Source organism: Plutella xylostella, chromosome 26 (genome assembly GCF_932276165.1).
Source record: "Plutella xylostella chromosome 26, ilPluXylo3.1, whole genome shotgun sequence".
Lineage (NCBI taxonomy): Eukaryota > Metazoa > Arthropoda > Insecta > Lepidoptera > Plutellidae > Plutella > Plutella xylostella.
The window spans coordinates 1,768,972-1,789,258 of NC_064006.1; the positions used below are offsets into that span (position 1 = coordinate 1,768,972).

Genomic DNA, 20,287 nt, shown 5'->3' on the forward strand with positions numbered 1-20,287 from the left:
CACAAGATCCGCGCGCTGCTGTGGACGCTGTCGCGGCGCGAGCTGGCCGCGCTGTCGCGTCTGTTGTGTAGTAATGAAGACGCTTCGAGGGTTGCTACCACTACTTCAGGTGAGATAGATCATATACATAGCAGGGTGTGTCTATAAATGACATAAAGGCAGTAAAACGCGGTATTCTTAGGACATAAAGCTTAGGCTTAGGAAGCCATTTCTAGCGCTCTTTATGTAGCTAGACGTATATAGAGCGCTCTAAATTTGTTCTCCGGTATTAGGCCGACATATTGATGACAGATAGATACGGTAACTATAACACTAGAAGCTCTCTATAGTACAAGATCCGCGCGCTGCTGTGGACGCTGTCGCGGCGCGAGCTGGCCGCGCTGTCGCGTCTGTTGTGTAGTAATGAAGACGCTTCGAGGGTTGCTACCACTACTTCAGGTGAGATAGATCATATACATAGCAGGGTGTGTCTATAAATGACATAAAGGCAGTAAAACGCGGTATTCTTAGGACATAAAGCTTAGGCTTAGGAAGCCATTTCTAGCGCTCTTTATGTAGCTAGACGTATATAGAGCGCTCTAAATTTGTTCTCCGGTATTAGGCCGACATATTGATGACAGATAGATACGGTAACTATAACACTAGAAGCTCTCTATAGTACAAGATCCGCGCGCTGCTGTGGACGCTGTCGCGGCGCGAGCTGGCCGCGCTGTCCCGTCTGTTGTGTAGTAATGAAGACGCCTCGAGGGTGGCTACCACTACTTCAGGTGAGATATACCTATTAAACACCAACGACAATGGTAATGCGTAGTTGAGATCCGGCTCGAAGGACCATTATGTGGGGCGAGTCCTTAAGTCACTTCACAATACGGTCAATTTGACAATTTATACGCCAGCAGTACGCGGCATTATTAGGACACAATTTGTAGCGCGTTTAGCCTAGCTAGACATCTAGCCTAATTTAGAGAGCTCTCAAATGCCACGTCTACTTTGGTCTCTGGTATATTGACGATAGATGGCGACGGTGACTTCAACACTAGAAGCTCTATAACACAAGAAGCTCTATGACCCTAATGTACCTAAAATTCATAACAGCTATTTCTGTTTGCAGTGGAACAACATTCGGGGGACGACCAGTATCCGGACATCGGCGAGTTTGTGAGTCGATTCTATGCGGACCACGTGCATTGTAGAGATGTCTATACTTCGCAGCAAAGGTGAGATTTTACTAGTTCCCGCTTTGCGTTAGAAAGTTTCCCCGTGCTTATACAATACAATACACTTTATTTGCACCAAGAACAAAAATTACAAAAGCAAAACTTAAAAATAAAACAGTACGAAGAGGCTGCCTTATAGCTTATAGCAATCTCTACCAAACAACCTTACGGTATAAAAGGCGGTCAGCAAATATTTGCTCTCGGGTGTATTTTATGTTAAACGTTTGTGTCGTTAATGATATCTTTTACCCGCTTACCATACGTGGAAACACTGGTCTTGGAGTATGCCCATGTCTCTGATACATTGAGAGATATCAAATATACAAACAAAAGTTTGTCGTATCTTGTGCCATAATACTAGTTCTTTACATTTACCGTTTTACCTAAAAACTTTATACATAGTTTAACAAGTATTTTAAACGAAATTTGACAGATTGATCAGGCGTTTGACAGAGCTAAATAAAGCGCATGTTCGGTTACTTGTTCGTTTCATAATACATTTATATTCATAATACACTTTTCCCTTTCCAGTTCAACCGACCAAACGATATCGGAAGCGGACTACCTCCCAGACAACATAGAAGTGATGACTCCAATATTAGACGGCTTACGACGACTCAGCGAAGATGACGCGAGTTCAGACCACGACACAAACATGTCCAGACAAGTCTCCATAGAAACGACCAGCACTGACACATTCCACGAACAAAAAGACTACTTAGACACCAGAAGAAAGATTAGTAGAGGAGAAACTTCTGACCTTTCCTCTCTGAGAAATCTGTCGACGAACGGCCTTATGATGTTCGATCCTTTAGTCGTCTCGTCTATATCGAATTCAGAAAGACAGTTGCCTGATAACGATTTGGTGACGTCACTGAATGAACAAGTCACGGGCATAGCTGATAGGCTTTCGTCGATAGCGGCTAACGATGTCGATATTTCAGATCACAACATGCATTCGTTTTCGACTAATGACGTTCCAACGTTGATATCCAATGAGTGCGCGGCGGATAACTATGGGTTTTCTGGTCCTAGGAACGATCAGTTGAGTTGTTTGCCGTCGACAAGTCATGGGTATTTAATACCGAACGCTATAAGCCAAGAGCCTGTTGTTTTAGCTTCGTTGTCTCATAATAATTCGGCGGTTTTCAACCCGGAAGATGAATCAGAGAATGGAGCTATTGGTGCAGATTTACCCATGATTATACCTGATAATATAGACGCTGATATAGTCAATACAAATATCTGTATAGCTAACGCCAATTTGAGCTCGCTACTGCTAACAAATGAAGAGTATAGACAGAGTTTCTTAACAGGCAACGAAGAAAATGTAGACGATAATACAAGCTTCCATTCAGCTATGACTATGGATAAGGAAGAGGATGAAAGGGTCAAATTCATGTTGGGATACGAGAGTGACCATCACGAATCGCCGGTAGACTCGGGCGTCAGTACTGAAAACACTAGCTTAGATAGATCGCCCGATACCGACCAGAACAAAGAACATTTCATGACACAGAACAGGGTACTATCCCCGGTTTTAGACAAATCTGACGATCACGACAAAACTGAGAACGTTCTAGAGAACTCCTTCTCGGAATGTACAGATGTAAATAGTAGAATAGACTGCGATGTGACTGTAAATATTAATTACGTAGAAACGGACGGCCAGCAGAAAAACGAAGCTGGCTCGTCCCATATAAGTGTGGATAATGTAGAATTAAGTAAAGAAACCCGTGATAGTAGCGCTAGGAAAACCCCTGAACACGAAAACAGTGATGTAAATATAGAGGAGACCAGAAGAAGAGTTTTACAGGAATGGGGGGCGAACGCCTCAGAACAAGAATTCAGGACCATAGACGAAGTGATAACAGAGTTGAGGAGGCATAGACAAGCGGACGAAAAACTGAAAGCGGAAGAAAGAAATGAGGTCGAACAAAGGAGTTCGCGGGAAGAAGGTTCCAGCAGTAGACAGAAGAAGGTCAGGAAAGGGTCGAAGAGTAAAAGGAAGAGAAGTAAAATGTGGTCTCCGGGTATAGTGATATTGGACAACAGGGCTACAATGAACCAGAATACTCCGTTGACGCTCAATTTGGACCATTTTGTTGATGATAGGTTAGTGCAGCTATACTGAAACTGCGGCCCGCGGGCCGCATGTGGCCCGCCGGGCCTTTATCAGTGGCCCGCGTGTCATGAGAGATAATAGAGAATAAACATTCTGTGTAAAAAGTATCTTAGGATTATATCCATAAAACAATTTTTTTTTGTAATTCAACCACATTTATTTTATCACCTTCAAAATTTGCTCCTTCAGAAACGATACATATAACACATAACTACGCCAACGAATTATCCAATCATCACAAAAAAAAAAACGCTGTTTTCAGAGTTATGTTTAGTACTCGCGGCGATTTTTCCTCGATTGAAAACAGTGCCTCGAAGTGGTAATTGAAGTTTAGGAAAAAAAGAAGCTAGAGCCGTGAGCTGCAGCCATACCTGGTTAATATGGTACATGCTCGATGGTATTTCTTGAGTGTTTGCTCAGAAATTCATTCACAATGATGATTGTGCGAAAGGCGTGATATCGTAATGCAAAATCTTTATCGATTTTTTTTCCACAAATCTGGCCTTCTTCGCCGAATTTGCTGTATTAAATTCTACATAGCCCGCAATTCCGGAAATAATATTATTTTCCTACCGTTTGACTTTCTGGCAAGAATTCCGAGTGCACGAAACCATGATAGTCAAAGAAAACAGTCAACATGACTTTAACTAACAATCGAGTACTAAACACAACTCTGGAAACCGCGTTTAAAAAAAGGTTGTGATGATTGGATAATTCGTTGGCGTAAGTATATGTATCGTTTCTGAAGAAGCATACTTTGAAGGTGATAAAATACATTTGTATGAATAATAATATTTTTTTGTTTTATTGATCTAATCCAGATACTTTTTACACAGAGTAGTATATACTTGTGTTTTTTTTATATTATTATTCGATAGTTTACATCGCTTTATAATAGTTTTAAAAAAAATTGCTTGCGGCCCGCGACACCTCGACTTAAACGTGTTTGTGGCCCTTAAATAAAAAAGGTTGAGTACCAATGGGTTAGTGGGTTTATTAAATTATTTTATTGTTAATTACTAATATGTTTCATCACAAAGGGCTACAACACTGTCGATCCCAATTCCTATTGACTATTATATATTTATATTTTTTAAACGAAATACCTATTTATTTTTAACTGAGTACCAAACTTATAGATTATTTTAATCTACTTTAAAAAAAATATATATGTTGCAAAAGTTGCATTGTAAGCCAAAAGGCGGTGACACAGGGAGTTATTTTGAACATCACGGTCACTTTTGACATTTTTTTTACTACCCACAAACAAAATTTCTATGGCGAAGCTAAAATGAGAGATTTTCCTATAATTAATTGTTGTTTGCTTTCAGCAGCGGTTCATCAATACCTGAATGCGCTGACGACGAGCAGATCGCACTCGCATTACAAGCCCAGGAGCTAGCGGCGAGGCAGCAGGCTAGGGGCAAGTTCAAGTGAGTATAATATTAGTATTATAATAAAGCAATTGGAATTAAAAAAAAAAACCGCCTTGTCTAAGTTTGAAGGTGAGAACGAAAGATAGCGTCAGATTTTGATGAAGAACACAAGTTGATCAATCACTTCGTCCTTCTTCGGTCATTCTGATCAACTTTTGTTCTACGAGGTTTGGAAATTCGCGAAAAAAATACTTTCTCCATAGTAAAGAGTCGCGTGACCAATAAAGTTACAATGGAAAAGGATTTCTATTCGTGTATTTTAAAATTTCGTAGAACAAAAGTTGTTCAGAATGACCCCCTGAGTCACCCTCTTTCGGCTTAGTATACCCTTTATGTATAACTAGCTGTTCCCGCGCGCTTCGCTTCGCCTTAAAAAGTTTTCCCGTGGGAATTCCGGGATAAAAAGTAGCCTATGTTCTTTCCCAGGGTCTAGACCGTATGTATACCAAATTTCATTCAAATCCGTTCAGTAGTTTTGGCGTGAAAGAGTAACAGACAGACACAGTTACTTTCGCATTTATAATATTAGTTAGGACTAGACCGTATGTATACCAAATTTCATTCAAATCCGTTCAGTAGTTTTGGCGTGAAAGAGTAACAGACAGACAGACAGACACAGTTACTTGCGCATTTATAATATTAGTTAGGATATACTAGCTGTATAAAATGTTTCCGCAGATTTATGTCACACGTTATTTCTATTCACACACAACCTACCAACAATAAACCCCACCTCCCCACAGATCCAGCGAAGACCTCATCCACCGCCTCTTCGTCTGCATAGCCGGCGTGGCCGACCAGCTCCAGACCAACTTCGCGGCGGATCTCCGGAACATACTAAAAGCTGTGTTCCTGATGAATCAGACGCCGGACGCGCCGGAGCCGGGGCCGGAGCCGGACCGGGAGGCGGACACCATCGAGTACGAGCCGACCGAGGACCAGGTCTTACAGAATGGTTAGTAACTAATAATTATAAGGATGGGACACTCCAATATGATAATAATAAATAGGTAGGTTCACGGGTTTGTTGTAAAGGCGACGATAAACTCATTTAATGCACGCTCCGTTTATTACAGCGCTGTATTTATGGCGAATCGAGATATAGTGATGTTTATCTATGTGGATATGTGTTAATTGTTTAATGCGCGTTCCACATAAAACAGCGCCGTATTTATGGCGAATCGAGATATAGTGACGTTTATTTACGTCGATAACGATCCTGTGCCACCAATAACAGCGCCATATTTATGGTGAATCGAGATATAATAACGTTTATCTACGCCAGGGTCGATAAAAAACCCGTGCAGCGGCATCTGTTACATAATATACACAAATATTGATAAATAACGAGACAATAGGAACTGGGCGGGATTCGAACCCGCGTCCTCCTCTTCCATCAAATGGGTTCAATAATAATAGACGGATGTAAGCAACATACTCGGGCGGTGTTCCTGATGAGCCGGAGCCGCCGCGGAGACCAGCGAGTACGAGCCACTGAGGACCAGGGCATACAGAATGGTTAGTACATAACTATAGTAATAGTAACATTTATGACGCTTTAAAGCTCTGTTATCGACGTCGATAAGGTCGTTTAATGTACAGCGCCTTATTTATGGCGAATCGCGATATAGTGACGTTTGTCATATCGATAAGGCTCTATTATCGACGTCTATAAACTCGTTTAATTCACGTTCCACCAATGACAGCGCCTTATTTATGTCGAATCGCGATAAATTTACGTTTATCTACGTCGATAACGATCCCGTGCAGCGGCGGCTGTTACATATTGTACACAAATACATAGATAAACAACCAGACAATAAGCCCTGGGCGGGATTCTTCAATAATAGAAGATGGATCTAAGCAACACACTTGGGCGGTGTTCCTGATGAGCCGGAGCCGCCGCGGAGACCAGCGAGTACCAGCCCGCCGGGGACCAGGGCATACAGAATGGTTAGTACATACTGTAGTAACTATAGTAACATTTATGGGAGGACTCCCTTGTATGATAATAAATGGGTAGTTTATCGACGTCGATAAGCATGAAGAACAATAAAGATAACTTAAAACCAAACTTTTACAAATGTAACTACGATATCATTAAAACCGAACTAAATAACATAAATTGGCCCGAACTTTTAGACGTTCCGGATACGGATACCGCAGTGAGCATATTTTATAGCAAAATCAATCAAATAATTAGTGAACATGTCCCGCGGAAGCGAAATGACTCAAGTAATTTAAAACATATTCTATCGGTCTCCGTCGAGAACAGACGTACATGGCAAATAAATCATAATTAAATAATCGCTTGCAAAATCGTGACCTAGATTTGTTAAACGTGTTTAAAATATTGATAGTTAAAAAATGTATCTGACATAAGTGCACTATAGACAATAAAATGAGTGCGTCGACGCCTCGCAGCCCGCCGACTGCGCCTGCAGCCGCGCCCCCCGCGCCGCCCGCGACGAGTCCACACAGGGAATGTGCCCAGATACTGTCCACTCCAGAGATCCAGGACTACATGAACAGGATTGACTGTTGTTTAAACGCTATATGTGCTATTGCTACCGAGGGAAAACTAAATACCGACCAAAAAATTAGAATCCACAATTTATGCCGGAAAGTAGGAAGTGAGACCTCACATATAGCGGTTCTGTACCAGGCTTTGGGGCAGAACACTAGACAAGCCTATACCGCTCTGGATGCAGTCCAAGATAAAAATAACCTGTCCCAAAAACTTGAAGATCTTAAGTGCATTATAAGTGAAGCCCCAAAATCTCATCCCGGAACCTCCACCTTCGCCGATATCCTGAAAAAAGGACCATTGCCCCATATCCAGCCCAACCACTCAAGTTCGGTAGCTATCTACCCTAGTGACAGAAATAAATCAAGTGAAGACACTAAGTCACTAGTCCAGAAAATTATTAGCCCCAATGACATGAAGCTGCATGTCACGGGGTTACGAAAGACGAGAAATGGAGGTGTCATCATCAGCACCGACACTAAGGAGGATATCGAGAAATTGAAACAGTCGAAGCAGTTGACGACCTCTGGTCTTACCATCGATGAGCCCCATAAACGCAAGCCCAGAGTTGCTATCATCGGAGTTCCTGTGAAGATGCAGGACTCAGAAGTCTTCAACTACCTCTACCACCAAAACCTCGCCGACAAACTCCAGGATACTACTCAAGAGTCCTTTATGAACAGCATTAAATTAAGTCATAAATCTGGTATGAGAGATGCTAAGACCTGCAATTTTATCGTCGAAGTTCCAGCACTGATACGCAACGCCCTCATAGCCCAAGGAAGAGTATTTCTTAACTGGTCATCCTGCCCTGTGAAAGATTTCACAATTGTGACCAGGTGCTACAAGTGCCAGCAGTATGGCCACGCGGCCAAGTCGTGCCGGGAGACGGTCGCTACGTGCGGCCACTGCGGGGAGAGAGGCCACGTGCAGAGCGAATGCACCAAAAAAGCTGAGCCGCCAAAATGTGCTACCTGCCTCCACTTCAACAAGCCCTGCAATCACAAGACGGGAGATGCCGAATGCCCAGCTAAGCTTATAGCCCAGAAACGGTACATTGCGTCAATTAATTATGAAGACGTCTAAAGGCGCCTCTTACTAAGTAGTCTAATTTGAACTTATTCATGTATGATATTATGTATGTACTTATCTTAATTAAATGAACTAGATTAATTCTACATAAGTAATAGAACACACGGAACTGTCATACTAACCATAATAATAAACCCGTACCTAAGCTAATTTAAACGTAAACAATGTATCAAAATAAATCTAAATAGACTTGAGAAAGAATTTTAGTATGTACTTAATACCTATCGATCTTGACCCAGTTTACTAATAAATGATGATGCGGTCACCTCTGCACGTTGTACATATTATACAATTATTCAGCAAACAATTTTACTTCTACTTTGCACATTCCTTTTACATAATTTTGCCTTGTTTTAACTTATTCATAATATTAAGATGTTTAGTTACTAAGATTATTTAATTAGATGCTTAAGTTTCTCTATGTAACTTTTTAATCTGAAACACAGGAAAAACTCTGTTATTTCCTAGTTCAGAGCAGTATTTCACCTACCTTTAGATTTAAGAGTTGACCTATTTTTAAAATATGTATTACCTATAGTTATCTGAATAAATTTATTCTTATTCTTATTATTAAATTTCCCCATATGGTTTAGCGAACCTCTTAAACGTTGTATCAAAGAGAAATCAAGGTACCACAAAAAATTTAAAAGGTTCGGTAACCCTCGAGATTACGACTCGTACGATGTCTTACGTAAAAGGTCAAAGAAAATGATTAAAGAATGTTATGATCTCTTTATTTCTTCCACTGAGCAATCTCTAGAGGATGATAACACTAGGTCATTCTGGAGATTCGTCAGTAGCAAACGAAGCTGCAGCTCCATACCTAAAACTATGACGTACGGAAACACATGCACTTCAGATGGCAAGGAGGTATGCGAGCTATTCTCAGATTTCTTCATCTCTGTTTTTAACAAGCCTTCAAGCGATAACCTTTCATCCAAAATCAATATCTCACCTAACGATTGCCTAAGTAATGTCACACTGCGTAAAAACGATCTTCTAACAAAGTTATACCATCTAGATTCGAGAAAGGGCGCTGGTCCAGATGGCATTTCACCCCACTTCATTAGATCTTGCGCGGATGCACTCGTAACCCCATTGCTTATACTATTCAACAAGTCATTAAGTCAGGGTGTCTTTCCAAAACTATGGAAAGATGCTTATATTGTCCCTATATTGAAATCAGGAGACAGCAGCAATTGTCTAAACTATCGTCCGATCAGTATATTATCATGCTTTGCTAAATTATTCGAATCAATGGTCTATCCACAGATACTTTCTCACATTGAACATATAATTTCACCTAAACAACACGGTTTCATGCCACACAAATCCACTATTACTAATCTTCTGAATTTCAAACCTTCTTAACCACAGCCTTTGAAAAACGAAAACAAGTAGACTGTATATACACGGACTTTAGCAAGGCTTTTGACAAAGTAAACCACACCTTACTTTGTCAAAAGATTGCACATTACGGTATACACGGCAGCTTGCTGCGCTGGATTACTTCATACCTACAAAATCGTAGCCAAATTGTTGCTGTAAACGGATTTAAATCTGACCCAGCTGTAGTTACATCCGGTGTCCCACAAGGCTCCCACTTGGGTCCCTTGCTGTTTGTGATATTTATCAACGACTTACCCCCTTATTCATAGAAAAGTTACAATACGTTTTAACTAATAAACTGTTTTGTCCCTCTCTGTCAAAGAACAAATTGTTCTTTGTTGGAGAGGGACAAAACAGTTTATTAGTTAAAACGTTTTGTAACTTCTCTATGAATAAGGGGGTTAGTCTATAAACTACTATGCGAATGTCTTTTGTATGCCGATGATCTCAAAATATTTAAGGAAATTGATACCACCGAAGATTCTTTGGCTCTCCAGAAGGACCTGGTAATCGTTTCTGATTGGTGCCGTGCTAACCAAATGCATCTTAACATCAGCAAATGCCATTCAATTTCATTCACGCGTCGTCTGCAACCGATTAGATTTGGTTACTCATTGAATGATATTATAATTGGCCACAAATCCGAGGTCAAGGATCTCGGGGTCATTTTCGATCAAAAACTTTTGTTTAAGGAACAGTATGAATATTTATCGGCAAGGTGTAACAAACTCGTTGGTTTCATTATGCGTGTAACCAAAGAATTCAAGTCACCCAAAAGTGCTATTACTTTATATTTATCACTAGTAAGGAGTATCCTTGAGTATGGGTCGGTTATCTGGTCTCCCTACTATGCAGTACATTGTGCTCGGCTGGAACGCATACAGAAGAAGTTCCTACGGATGTTGGCCTCACGCTATTTATTTATTTATTTATTTATTATAATAACAATAATGCTTAACAGCTACGGCCAACACGCGATTATTGCTAGATAGTACAAAAATATATGAGTACTTACAAAAATTATATACAAAATAGAATTTAGCATTCACAACAAATACAATTAAAATTAAACAAAATCAAACATAAAATACAACAAACATTTAAAAACAAAGAGAATTAAAATTTAAATAAATTGAGATCATTTTAAACAATAAATAACACATAATAATATCTAGGAACTAAGTACAACTTTACATAGCCTAATAAGAGAGTATAATAGCTATGGGATCAGGCGCTCTCTGTCAGACTACAATGAACGACTATAGTATTTCAAACTGGACCGGCTTGACAGTAGGCGTGACCAGGCATCTCTGTTAATGCTTTATAAGATAACAAATAACATCTCACACACCTCTCTACTTGAACAGATTGAAATAAATATAAATTACAGACTCAGAAATCCTAAACTTTTTAGAATACCTTCCACAACAATAAATGCTGCTTTTTACAATCCTTTGCACAGGGCATGCCGCTTGTACAATGATCTCGTTAGTGAAAATAAGTTTATTGATATCTTGGGACAGCCACTTTCCACCTTCAAAAGGGCACTTGCCAAACTGTCAATATCTGATAACTAATTATTTACAGGTTGCTATATTAATTCTTATATATTTTTTATTAAATTATCGTACCTGCATGTTATACTGTAGTGATAACTAGCTCTTAGCTAATATTTTCAAAATTTAATAATTAAACTGAAGTGTGCACTCTCGTCGGTTATAGGAAGGAAATGTAACCTCATATTGTATATGTTTGAAACTCTGTATTCTTATAACTGTTTGTGTACCAATATAATAAAATAATAAAATAAAATAAAAGTCGATAAACTCATTGCACGTTCCAACCATCAGAGTGCCGTATTTATGACGAATCGCGATATACAGAAATTTATCTTCGTCGTTAACGATCCTTTGCCACCAATAATAGCACTGTATTTATGGCGAATCGAGACATAGTAAAGTTTGTCATATCGATAAAGCTTCGTTATCTACGTCGATAAAAAGTTCCTAGTTTAATGCACGTTCCACTTATCACAGCGCTGTATTTATGGTGAATCAAGATATGGTAACTTTTATCTATGTTGCGACATAGTAGATCGTCGACGCGTCAATAACTAACCCATGCAGCGGCAGCTGGATATCCAATATGGATACATAAAGCCTGGGTGGGATTCGAACCCGCGTCTCCTTGTTTCGGAAGCAGATTCAGGTGCTATAAAATGGAAATAAAATACTATATAAAATGCTATAAAAAATTTCCATATTTTTATTTTACCTATACATTTTGTATACAATAAAGTTTTTAATAAATTAACAAGAATTGTCTATGTAAAATTCAACAAATATTTTATTTCTGTCTTCCAGGAAGCTCATTCGACAGCGTGTACTCGGCCGAGGAGGTTTACGCCGACAGCAACTCATCTCACAGTTCCAGCAAATCTTCCGACTCGGATAAGACTCAAAGGTAATATATGTAGATTGTAACATACAATACAACGTATTGGTATACATTTACATACATTTATTTTGTCAATGTTTGAATGACGGCGGAGAAAATAACAGTTGCCGCTGGAATGGCTTAGACTGCTAGTCGTAAATAGGAAAGGATGATGGTAATAGTAAAGCATCTTACACTTTACATTTATCTGTCAAAATACCGTTTTAAACGCCCGTAAAATATACGTTTGAAACTTTTTTACGATAATGTCTATACATTTTGTATTTCAGGTTGTCACGCAACAGACAGCTCCTAGAGCAGGGCCAGAGTTCAGGACAGAGACGGAAGAGCGTGGACGTGGTGCGAGCGAGGGAGAGGCAGATACAGTCGGTGTCCACTAGCGATCTGCCGCACTGTCATACGGAGGTTAGTAAGGATTTTAATAACCTTGTATTTAAACAATTTACCGATATAGATTTTAAATTGGAAATTATTACTTTGTCAAGTACAACTATGACTATTTGTGGCTCTGAAACGGGTAGACCGATTCATAATGCAATCAATATAATATTTACTAACAATATGTGTACGCCTTCCTCACATATTCCATAAGTTATTCCTCCACCCAAAGTTTGCCGGGAAAAGATCGCTTTTATGGATAAGGCCGTCTATTGTGTAATTTTCGACGTATGAAACAGTAATTTTATAATATTTTGTTTAATCAATGAAGTAATATTTTATAGTAATAACAGTAATACTAATGAATTAATTATTTCCATGAATGAATCGCCAACAGGACGGCCCAGAGCGCATGCCGGAGTGGGTGCCGGACATCGCGGCGCCGGACTGCATGCGCTGCTCCGCGCACTTCACCGCCTTCCGACGGCGACACCACTGCCGGAACTGTGGTATGTAGAGTGTTTTAGAGCTAAATAAGGTTAATTAGGTGTAATACGTGCCCGAAAACGTGTTCCGATTAAAAAAAATCACGTTAAAATACGAGATCGCTGCCTAGAAGGAAAAAAATGCAGGGGTTCCCCAAGGTACTCTACTTAGACCCACGTTCTTTAATTTCTACATTGTTAGTGATTATCGATGTAATTATGACTACGGTCGTGTAATCGTGAGGAGGAGAAATGCCGGACATCGCGGCGCCGGACTGCATGCGCTGCTCCGCGCACTTCACCGCCTTCCGACGGCGACACCACTGCCGGAACTGTGGTATGTAGAGTGTTTTAGAGCTAAATAAGGTTAATTAGGTGTAATACGTGCCCGAAAACGTGTTCCAATTAAAAAAAATCACGTTAAAATACGAGATCGCTGCCTAGAAGGAAAAAAATGCAGGGGTTCCCCAAGGTACTCTACTTAGACCCACGTTCTTTAATTTCTACATTGTTAGTGATTATCGATGTAATTATGATTACGGTCGTGTAATCGTGAGGAGGAGAAATGCCGGACATCGCGGCGCCGGACTGCATGCGCTGCTCCGCGCACTTCACCGCCTTCCGACGGCGACACCACTGCCGGAACTGTGGTATGTAGACTTATTGTACCACAAAATATGAGTAAATTAGGTGTAGACGCGCTTGCCAGTAAATATTACACGTAAAAAAACGAAGAAAAAGCCGTAACGGAGAAGGATGTTAGCATAGTTTACAGGGGTTCCCCAAGGTACTGTACTTAAACCCACGTTCTTTGATTTCTACATTCTTAGTAAGTATCAATGTAATTATGATTACAATCGTGTAGATAAATGTTAAAGAGTGCCTAACATCGAAAAGCACAGGAATTTCCCCAAGCATCTCCACTTAGGACCGTCACATCACTGGAAATTGTACCCATTAATATTTTCTTATTTGTTTCAGGCAAAGTGTTCTGCGCATCTTGCAGCTCAAACTCCATTCCTCTGCCGCGCTACGGGCAACTGAAGCCGGTTCGAGTTTGCGAAGAATGCTTCACGAACATCGCGACCAACTGCCGCCGAACCGCCTCGTATCGGTGAAGGTAGCTCCGTAAACACACACGCTAATGTCACTGTGACTTATGTCAAAGTGACGTTTGATTCTTGTAGTGTTGTTCAGTTGTCTATGGTGAAGATTTAAACAATGTGTTCGTTCAAATGCCCCAACCGATTGCGGTGTTCTTTAGACCTTTTAGATTTTAAATAATTATGTATATTTTTTCTATAATGGTTGGCAAACGCTAGGTTATATTATTTAACACACTAATATTTTGCTCTAGACTGTTTATAACGTTGACTAGATAAAGAGAGTTTTGAGGAAATTATAATATAGGTTTGCTCATTTCTCTATATCCATTTTAATTTTGCTAGCCTAAAATTATTACTGAGATATTTTTCTTTATAAATTTTGGGTCATACGGCCAGCTGTCCGATGGAACTTAAATGTATTGCCGAGATTAATCTACTAGTTATTTTTATAGTATGACAACAACACAATACGTCTCGACAATCCTAATAAACTCATTTGGGCAACTGGGCTTCTGCCCCAAAACAACTTAAAGAGTGGATACAATTTATTTACCAAAATATTAAAAATATGATTGTTCATAGATAATAATGATTTATAAATAAAAAAGAATCTTCCCCAAACTAAACAAATTTGAAAATGGAAAAAAAACTTAGTTTATAGATTGTTGATTGTATTATTATATTACAAATCTGTTAATATTATTCTGTATTAAAGCATACTTTTTCCATAATGACTGAGGTATATTACAACATTGTCACTCTGCATATTTAATGATTTCAGTTAGTTCATAGCTCTCTAAAACTCATTAATTTTTAACTTGAGTTCCAATTGAACGAATCCAATACACATAGTTTAGTCTTAAATACATAAAAGAAAAACTATCATATGGTGATAACTATCTTAGTAGTTATAACGAAACGAATATTTCTTATCAGATCTCAGCCGCCTCAAGAGCGAGCGCGGCGGAGAACTTTTGTCACGTCTCGTCTTAATTGCGCCCCGTGCTAGCCCTTCTGAAGGGCACGTACGGGGCGCATTTAAGACGTGACAAGAGTTTTACATCGCGCTCACTCGCATCGCGCAGCCTCAAGAGCGAGCGCGGCGGAGAACTCTTGTCACGTCTTAATAGCACCCTGTGCTATAGGGCCAGATAATATAAAACTTTCACGCTCATCCCACTGGGTTCATCCGGGTTTATAAGGTTCTAACTGTTTTATTACTGTAATGTAGAAAAGGGATAGATCCCAATGATTTTAAATTGATCTCATAGGTGATTTAACGGGTTCAATTGAAACTCAAGAGAAAATCTATCGGTCGACTGCGATATTTAGCTCACATTTTGTTAATTAATAAAACTAGGAATTGCAATAAAGACGTTTCTGAAATTCTTTATTATTGTGTATAATATAAGGTACATTATGTCATGTCAAAGTAATCTTATTTTCAAATGTGTTTCACATACAAATTGTCAAATAATGAATAACTGAAATCTATATATTTATTAATAAAATTGTTCTAGGCGTGTAAATGGGGTGCATATCACAAGTTCAAAACCAAAATAGATACCAACCTTTACTTAAAATGCCTGACATCAAAATATCGTGATGATACTATGATTCAGGACGTAGTACATAATATATTATGTTGTCTTGTCACAGCTTTTGTAAATTAACTCAACCGCTGTCACGTCTTGTCGTGCTATCAATGCTAGGCTTTTTAACTTTTATTCTGAAATCAGTTATGTAACATACTTACATAACTTATGTAACAGATACTTTAAGTAAATGTAGGTACCTAATTAATTAATAATAATATTGATATTGTGATATGCACCACAGTAAATAGATATCTAATAAAATAAAATACATATTTTTAAGATCACGTTTAACTCATGTTTATAAATAGGTAGGTATTTTAAATATAATAGAAAATACTAAGTTATCAGTTAAACTTCTACCAGTTAAAAATATTAATGAAAAACTACATAATATTCTTTTGAAAATATTCCATTCATCTTTTATTATTGTAATGTTAATGTTAAAAAATATAGGCGAATTAGTTATTTCATTAAACAAACATTATCTTGTAGTTATTTTACTGACGTGTATATGTAAATTTTGTAAAGGTTATGTAGGTATAGTAAATTAAGTATTCTTGTAATCAAATCACACATCGTATGTTTATACCTAGTGAAATAGCTTTTGTATAATAAATAAATTACATACTTGACGCTTTCAAAGATTATTCCAAGAACAATTTAAATAAAACATCAAGAGTTATAATAAAATTAATATATCTCGCTGTTTTATTTAGAGAGTAGTGAAACCTCTGTCCTGTAAGGTCCGGCACCCATTATCGGCATCGGCAAGGAAAAGGATCCTTCGGCATCCTACATGCAAGCGCACACTATCGGCAATTATGCTTTGGCATGCTGCAATGTTCTTAGGGATGACGAGGCGCCCTCGCCCCCAGGGCAAGCTATCCCCCAAGTGTTGCCTCGGCGCCGGCGGATATATCACGAAAATTTCTACTTTATTGCCATTATGTTATAATATTGCTATTTGCCACCTAAAATCCTGAGTCGTACCAATGCCGATAATGGGGGCCGGGCCTTAATATCTGTTGACACTGAAGCAACACTTTCTACGTCTTGTAAAATATACATAATAGGTACTACTTACTTATATGTATTGTGGAGTTCAACCAGTAAGGTGCACGAAATGAGCCACCCGAGTGATATTCATTATCTACCGTACCTTAAAAAGGGGAAGAAAACCAAGTGAAACTTGGGCACTTGGGCAGCTCACGAGTATAGGTAGATACATACCTGAAGTCTTCTTATACCTCGTTTACATTCAGCCGAAGTGGACAGGACAGTGTGTATTAAACGTGATACTTCTCATACCGCTGCCATTAATTCCACTCGCGCTGCCCGGCGCTCCCCATAAAGGCGGTTTTTTGTGCGGAAGTTAAAGGACCGGTAGCGCGAGCGGCAGTGCGTGTTTACATTCAGCTCCGACGCTCAGTACTCGCTCGTATTTCGACTTCTCTGTAATTATTTCGACGTCTGCCATTGCAGACACTTGAAAGCGAAGTGAGTGGTAGCCTGGTAGGGCAGTATGTAAACACACACTCCGCTCAATCCTGCTGCAGGAGTATTGAGGGAATTATTGGCGGCAGGGGCTGAATGTAAATGAGGCATTAGTCTGAATCAGATTATTGAGGGAAATGACCGCATGTCGCTCGCCACGATCAATTTGCAATGAAAAGTACTTTTCTAACGAGAAGGGCGTCAGCATCATTCAGAATAATAACCGCCTCGACATTTATTATAATTTAGTACGAGTTATAAAATACCAGAAAAAGAGCAGAAAAATAACTTATCGAAAAATAAATCCCCCTCTTCTATGCCGTTCTAGTATATTTTCTTAGTCATTCTTCTGAAGTATGTAGCGCAGCCAAACCAACGAATATTCCGGAACTGTCAGTTGTCATGAACTTACCTACTCTGTGTTAGTGTCATTTTCCGACATGACAAGACAAGGTGTCAAGTTTGGTGAACTTTGGTGATAATTTCTCGATTCTCAGAAATATAATTTCTCTAAAATATCTCTTGGAAACACAAATTCTTATCTCACCACATCACTCCTAACCTGTTAAATTGCATACGCTTTGTGAATGAAAGGTGATTATCTAGCCAAAAACATGGCGAACAACCGGATTCCGTCTGGCCCCAATACACCAGGCAGTCAACAAACGCCCACACACCAGGGTATAAAGGTGTTTATACAGCGGGATTACTCAGAGGGAACTGCTGTCAAGTTCCAGACCAGGTTCCCTGCGGAGCTTGAAGACAGGGTGAGAATACTACTGTTACTTCTATGATTAAAATTTATGGCAAGGCCTTGTGCCAGTTTCTATTATACAAGGACTTAGCAAGTGGTTTTCCATATTTTGGGCCTTATAAAAAATCCTAGGCAGTGTAAAAACATGTAAAGACACTAATGTTAACTGCTTGGATTTGAGTTAGATACTAATTTGTTCTTTCTGTGTATATTTATCATATTTTGGTACCAATCTCACCAACAGGTAGAAAGCATGATTTCAAGTATTTTTTTTCCCACTGGAACATTTTTGGCTTTTCTAAATCGGTTACACAGTATTGATTTCAATCAAGTGATATCTACAAACAATAATTCATAAAGTGTAAACTCAGAACCAATCCTTCTAACAGTATGCACTTTCTAAAATTTCAGATAGACAGACAGACATTTGAATATACAATGGAGCGACTGAATGAACACTTTGAAATGGCGGAATCGGCGGACTGCAGTACATACTGCGAGGGATGCCTGGCATGTCTCACGGCTTACTTCATTTATATTTGTACGGAAACACATTATGAGAAGGTAATGCCATCAAAAAGTTATGTTACTTATAACTTGTTACATCCTAACTGCTTAGATTTAGGCTATCAGTGGCTGTATGCGAAAGGGCAAGGTGTGACCTCTAGCAATATGAATACCTACATATTGCAACCATGCTTGCCACATATAATACTGATTGTCTTTTAGTTTTTTATCTATTACAAGAAATTATTTGTGTTACCCAACACATTTTAACAAACCAATGTATGTACTGAAAAAACAAACAATAAAACAAACCATTCCCATTACAGCATCTACGAAAAGTGTCCAAGTTCATTGCAACACAGAATGAAAGAATCTACAACCCGCGCGGCATACACATAACAGACCCAATACTGAGAGGCTTACGGGTCATAGAAATTACCATAATCGATCCACCCAACTGTCAGAGTCCTACAGGAAACAGTACGGGCCAGCTGAGGCACACTTGACCACCACACGAGAGCCGCGAGTTCTTCATGTAACATCAGCTCTGCTACTGGTTCTAGGTCTAGCCGGGGACTGAGCAGCACACATGATAAGGTTGATACGTTAGATATTATGTTACGGACACAAGTTTTGTAAATTTATAGGTTAGGAAGTGTTTTAAGTCTTTGTGGCAGATTCAAGTGGGAAAAAAATACTAAGTGAGAGCTTTGTAATTGGCTATGATGCCTGGTTGATTGTCACGTATATTTGTATATTGAATGCTGATCTAATAGGTTTGTTTCACTATACAAAAAAATAGATAAAAGTTCAGTAAAATACATTCATTGTTTTGATCTATGACTGATTGAGCTTAATAATATTAGAAAGTACACACATATTTTGCAAACCAACAAAATAATTCTGTCTGACTTATACATAAGTATTAAACTCAGCTTTTTGTATTTTTTATAAAATTGAATTAAAACTGTATGTGACACAGTGTACAGTCAACAAAAAAGACTAGACCTACACTCGGCGCAAACAGTATGATAAAATCATTTTTTAAATTACATGCGAACAAGATCTATAAAACACATAAGTCGCCTATCATCCGTCAGTGAATCATAAAACTAAGTGTTTGTGCTGAGGGCTATCTAACATATCTCTTTTGCTGTCTGTACATTAATAAAATATAATATAGGTAGTTATCACTGTAATTTAAGTCACTTTCATAAACGGTATTTATCACAATATCTATAAGGAACATTCCATCACTTAAGTACCACATTTTTTAGGATACAAAATGTAATTTATTCAATTTTATAAACGACTTAATAATAATAATAATAGGCCTATGTCCGTCAGTGGAAGGTTACGGGATGATGATGATGATCAATTAACTATGTTTTGTATTACTTCTAATGTTTAGTAAACACTAAGGGTGGGTTGCACCATTTAACTTTAACTATTACAGACGTCAAATCTCTTGAAGATTGATTTGTCTCGCCAAGAGATTTGACGTTTGTAATTGTTAAAGTTAAATGGCGCAACCCACCCTAAGTAGGTACCCATAGTTCGCGTCTCTATTCGATTTATTAACAAGAGAGCTATATCCTAGGCACATTTTAAGTGATAGGTACACTTAAGTGATAGTGATAGAATCGGTTGTCTGACGGACAATAGGACAGATGCTCTTTAAAAGGGCGCATTCACATCCGACCCTCTAGTACGGGTTTTGGT

The 20,287-nt window shown here is 38.8% G+C and overlaps 2 protein-coding genes across 3 annotated transcripts in view; both read left to right on the top strand.

Annotated features, from left to right (window-relative positions):
• LOC105393049 (lateral signaling target protein 2 homolog) overlaps positions 1-16,506 on the top strand; it is a 43,938-nt gene extending 27,432 nt beyond the window's left edge. The window contains exons 8-15 of one of the 2 annotated variants that reach the window (XM_048630505.1): positions 1,112-1,217; positions 1,749-3,332; positions 4,674-4,775; positions 5,522-5,733; positions 12,150-12,249; positions 12,513-12,648; positions 13,019-13,130; positions 14,088-16,506. In XM_048630505.1, the coding sequence (XP_048486462.1) occupies positions 1,112-1,217; positions 1,749-3,332; positions 4,674-4,775; positions 5,522-5,733; positions 12,150-12,249; positions 12,513-12,648; positions 13,019-13,130; positions 14,088-14,224 (2,489 nt within the window). In that variant the 3' untranslated portion in view covers positions 14,225-16,506. The remainder of the gene's footprint in view (positions 1-1,111; positions 1,218-1,748; positions 3,333-4,673; positions 4,776-5,521; positions 5,734-12,149; positions 12,250-12,512; positions 12,649-13,018; positions 13,131-14,087) is intronic. The other variant, XM_048630506.1, reaches the window with a different exon arrangement.
• Positions 16,507-17,724: 1,218 nt separating this feature from the next.
• LOC105393050 (golgin subfamily A member 7) lies at positions 17,725-19,386 on the top strand. The gene is made up of 3 exons (XM_011564762.3): positions 17,725-18,071; positions 18,470-18,622; positions 18,892-19,386. The coding sequence occupies exons 1-3, from the start codon at positions 17,892-17,894 to the stop codon at positions 19,069-19,071; spliced, it is 513 nt and encodes a 170-aa protein (XP_011563064.1). The 5' UTR covers positions 17,725-17,891; the 3' UTR covers positions 19,072-19,386.
• Positions 19,387-20,287: the final 901 nt, after the last annotated feature.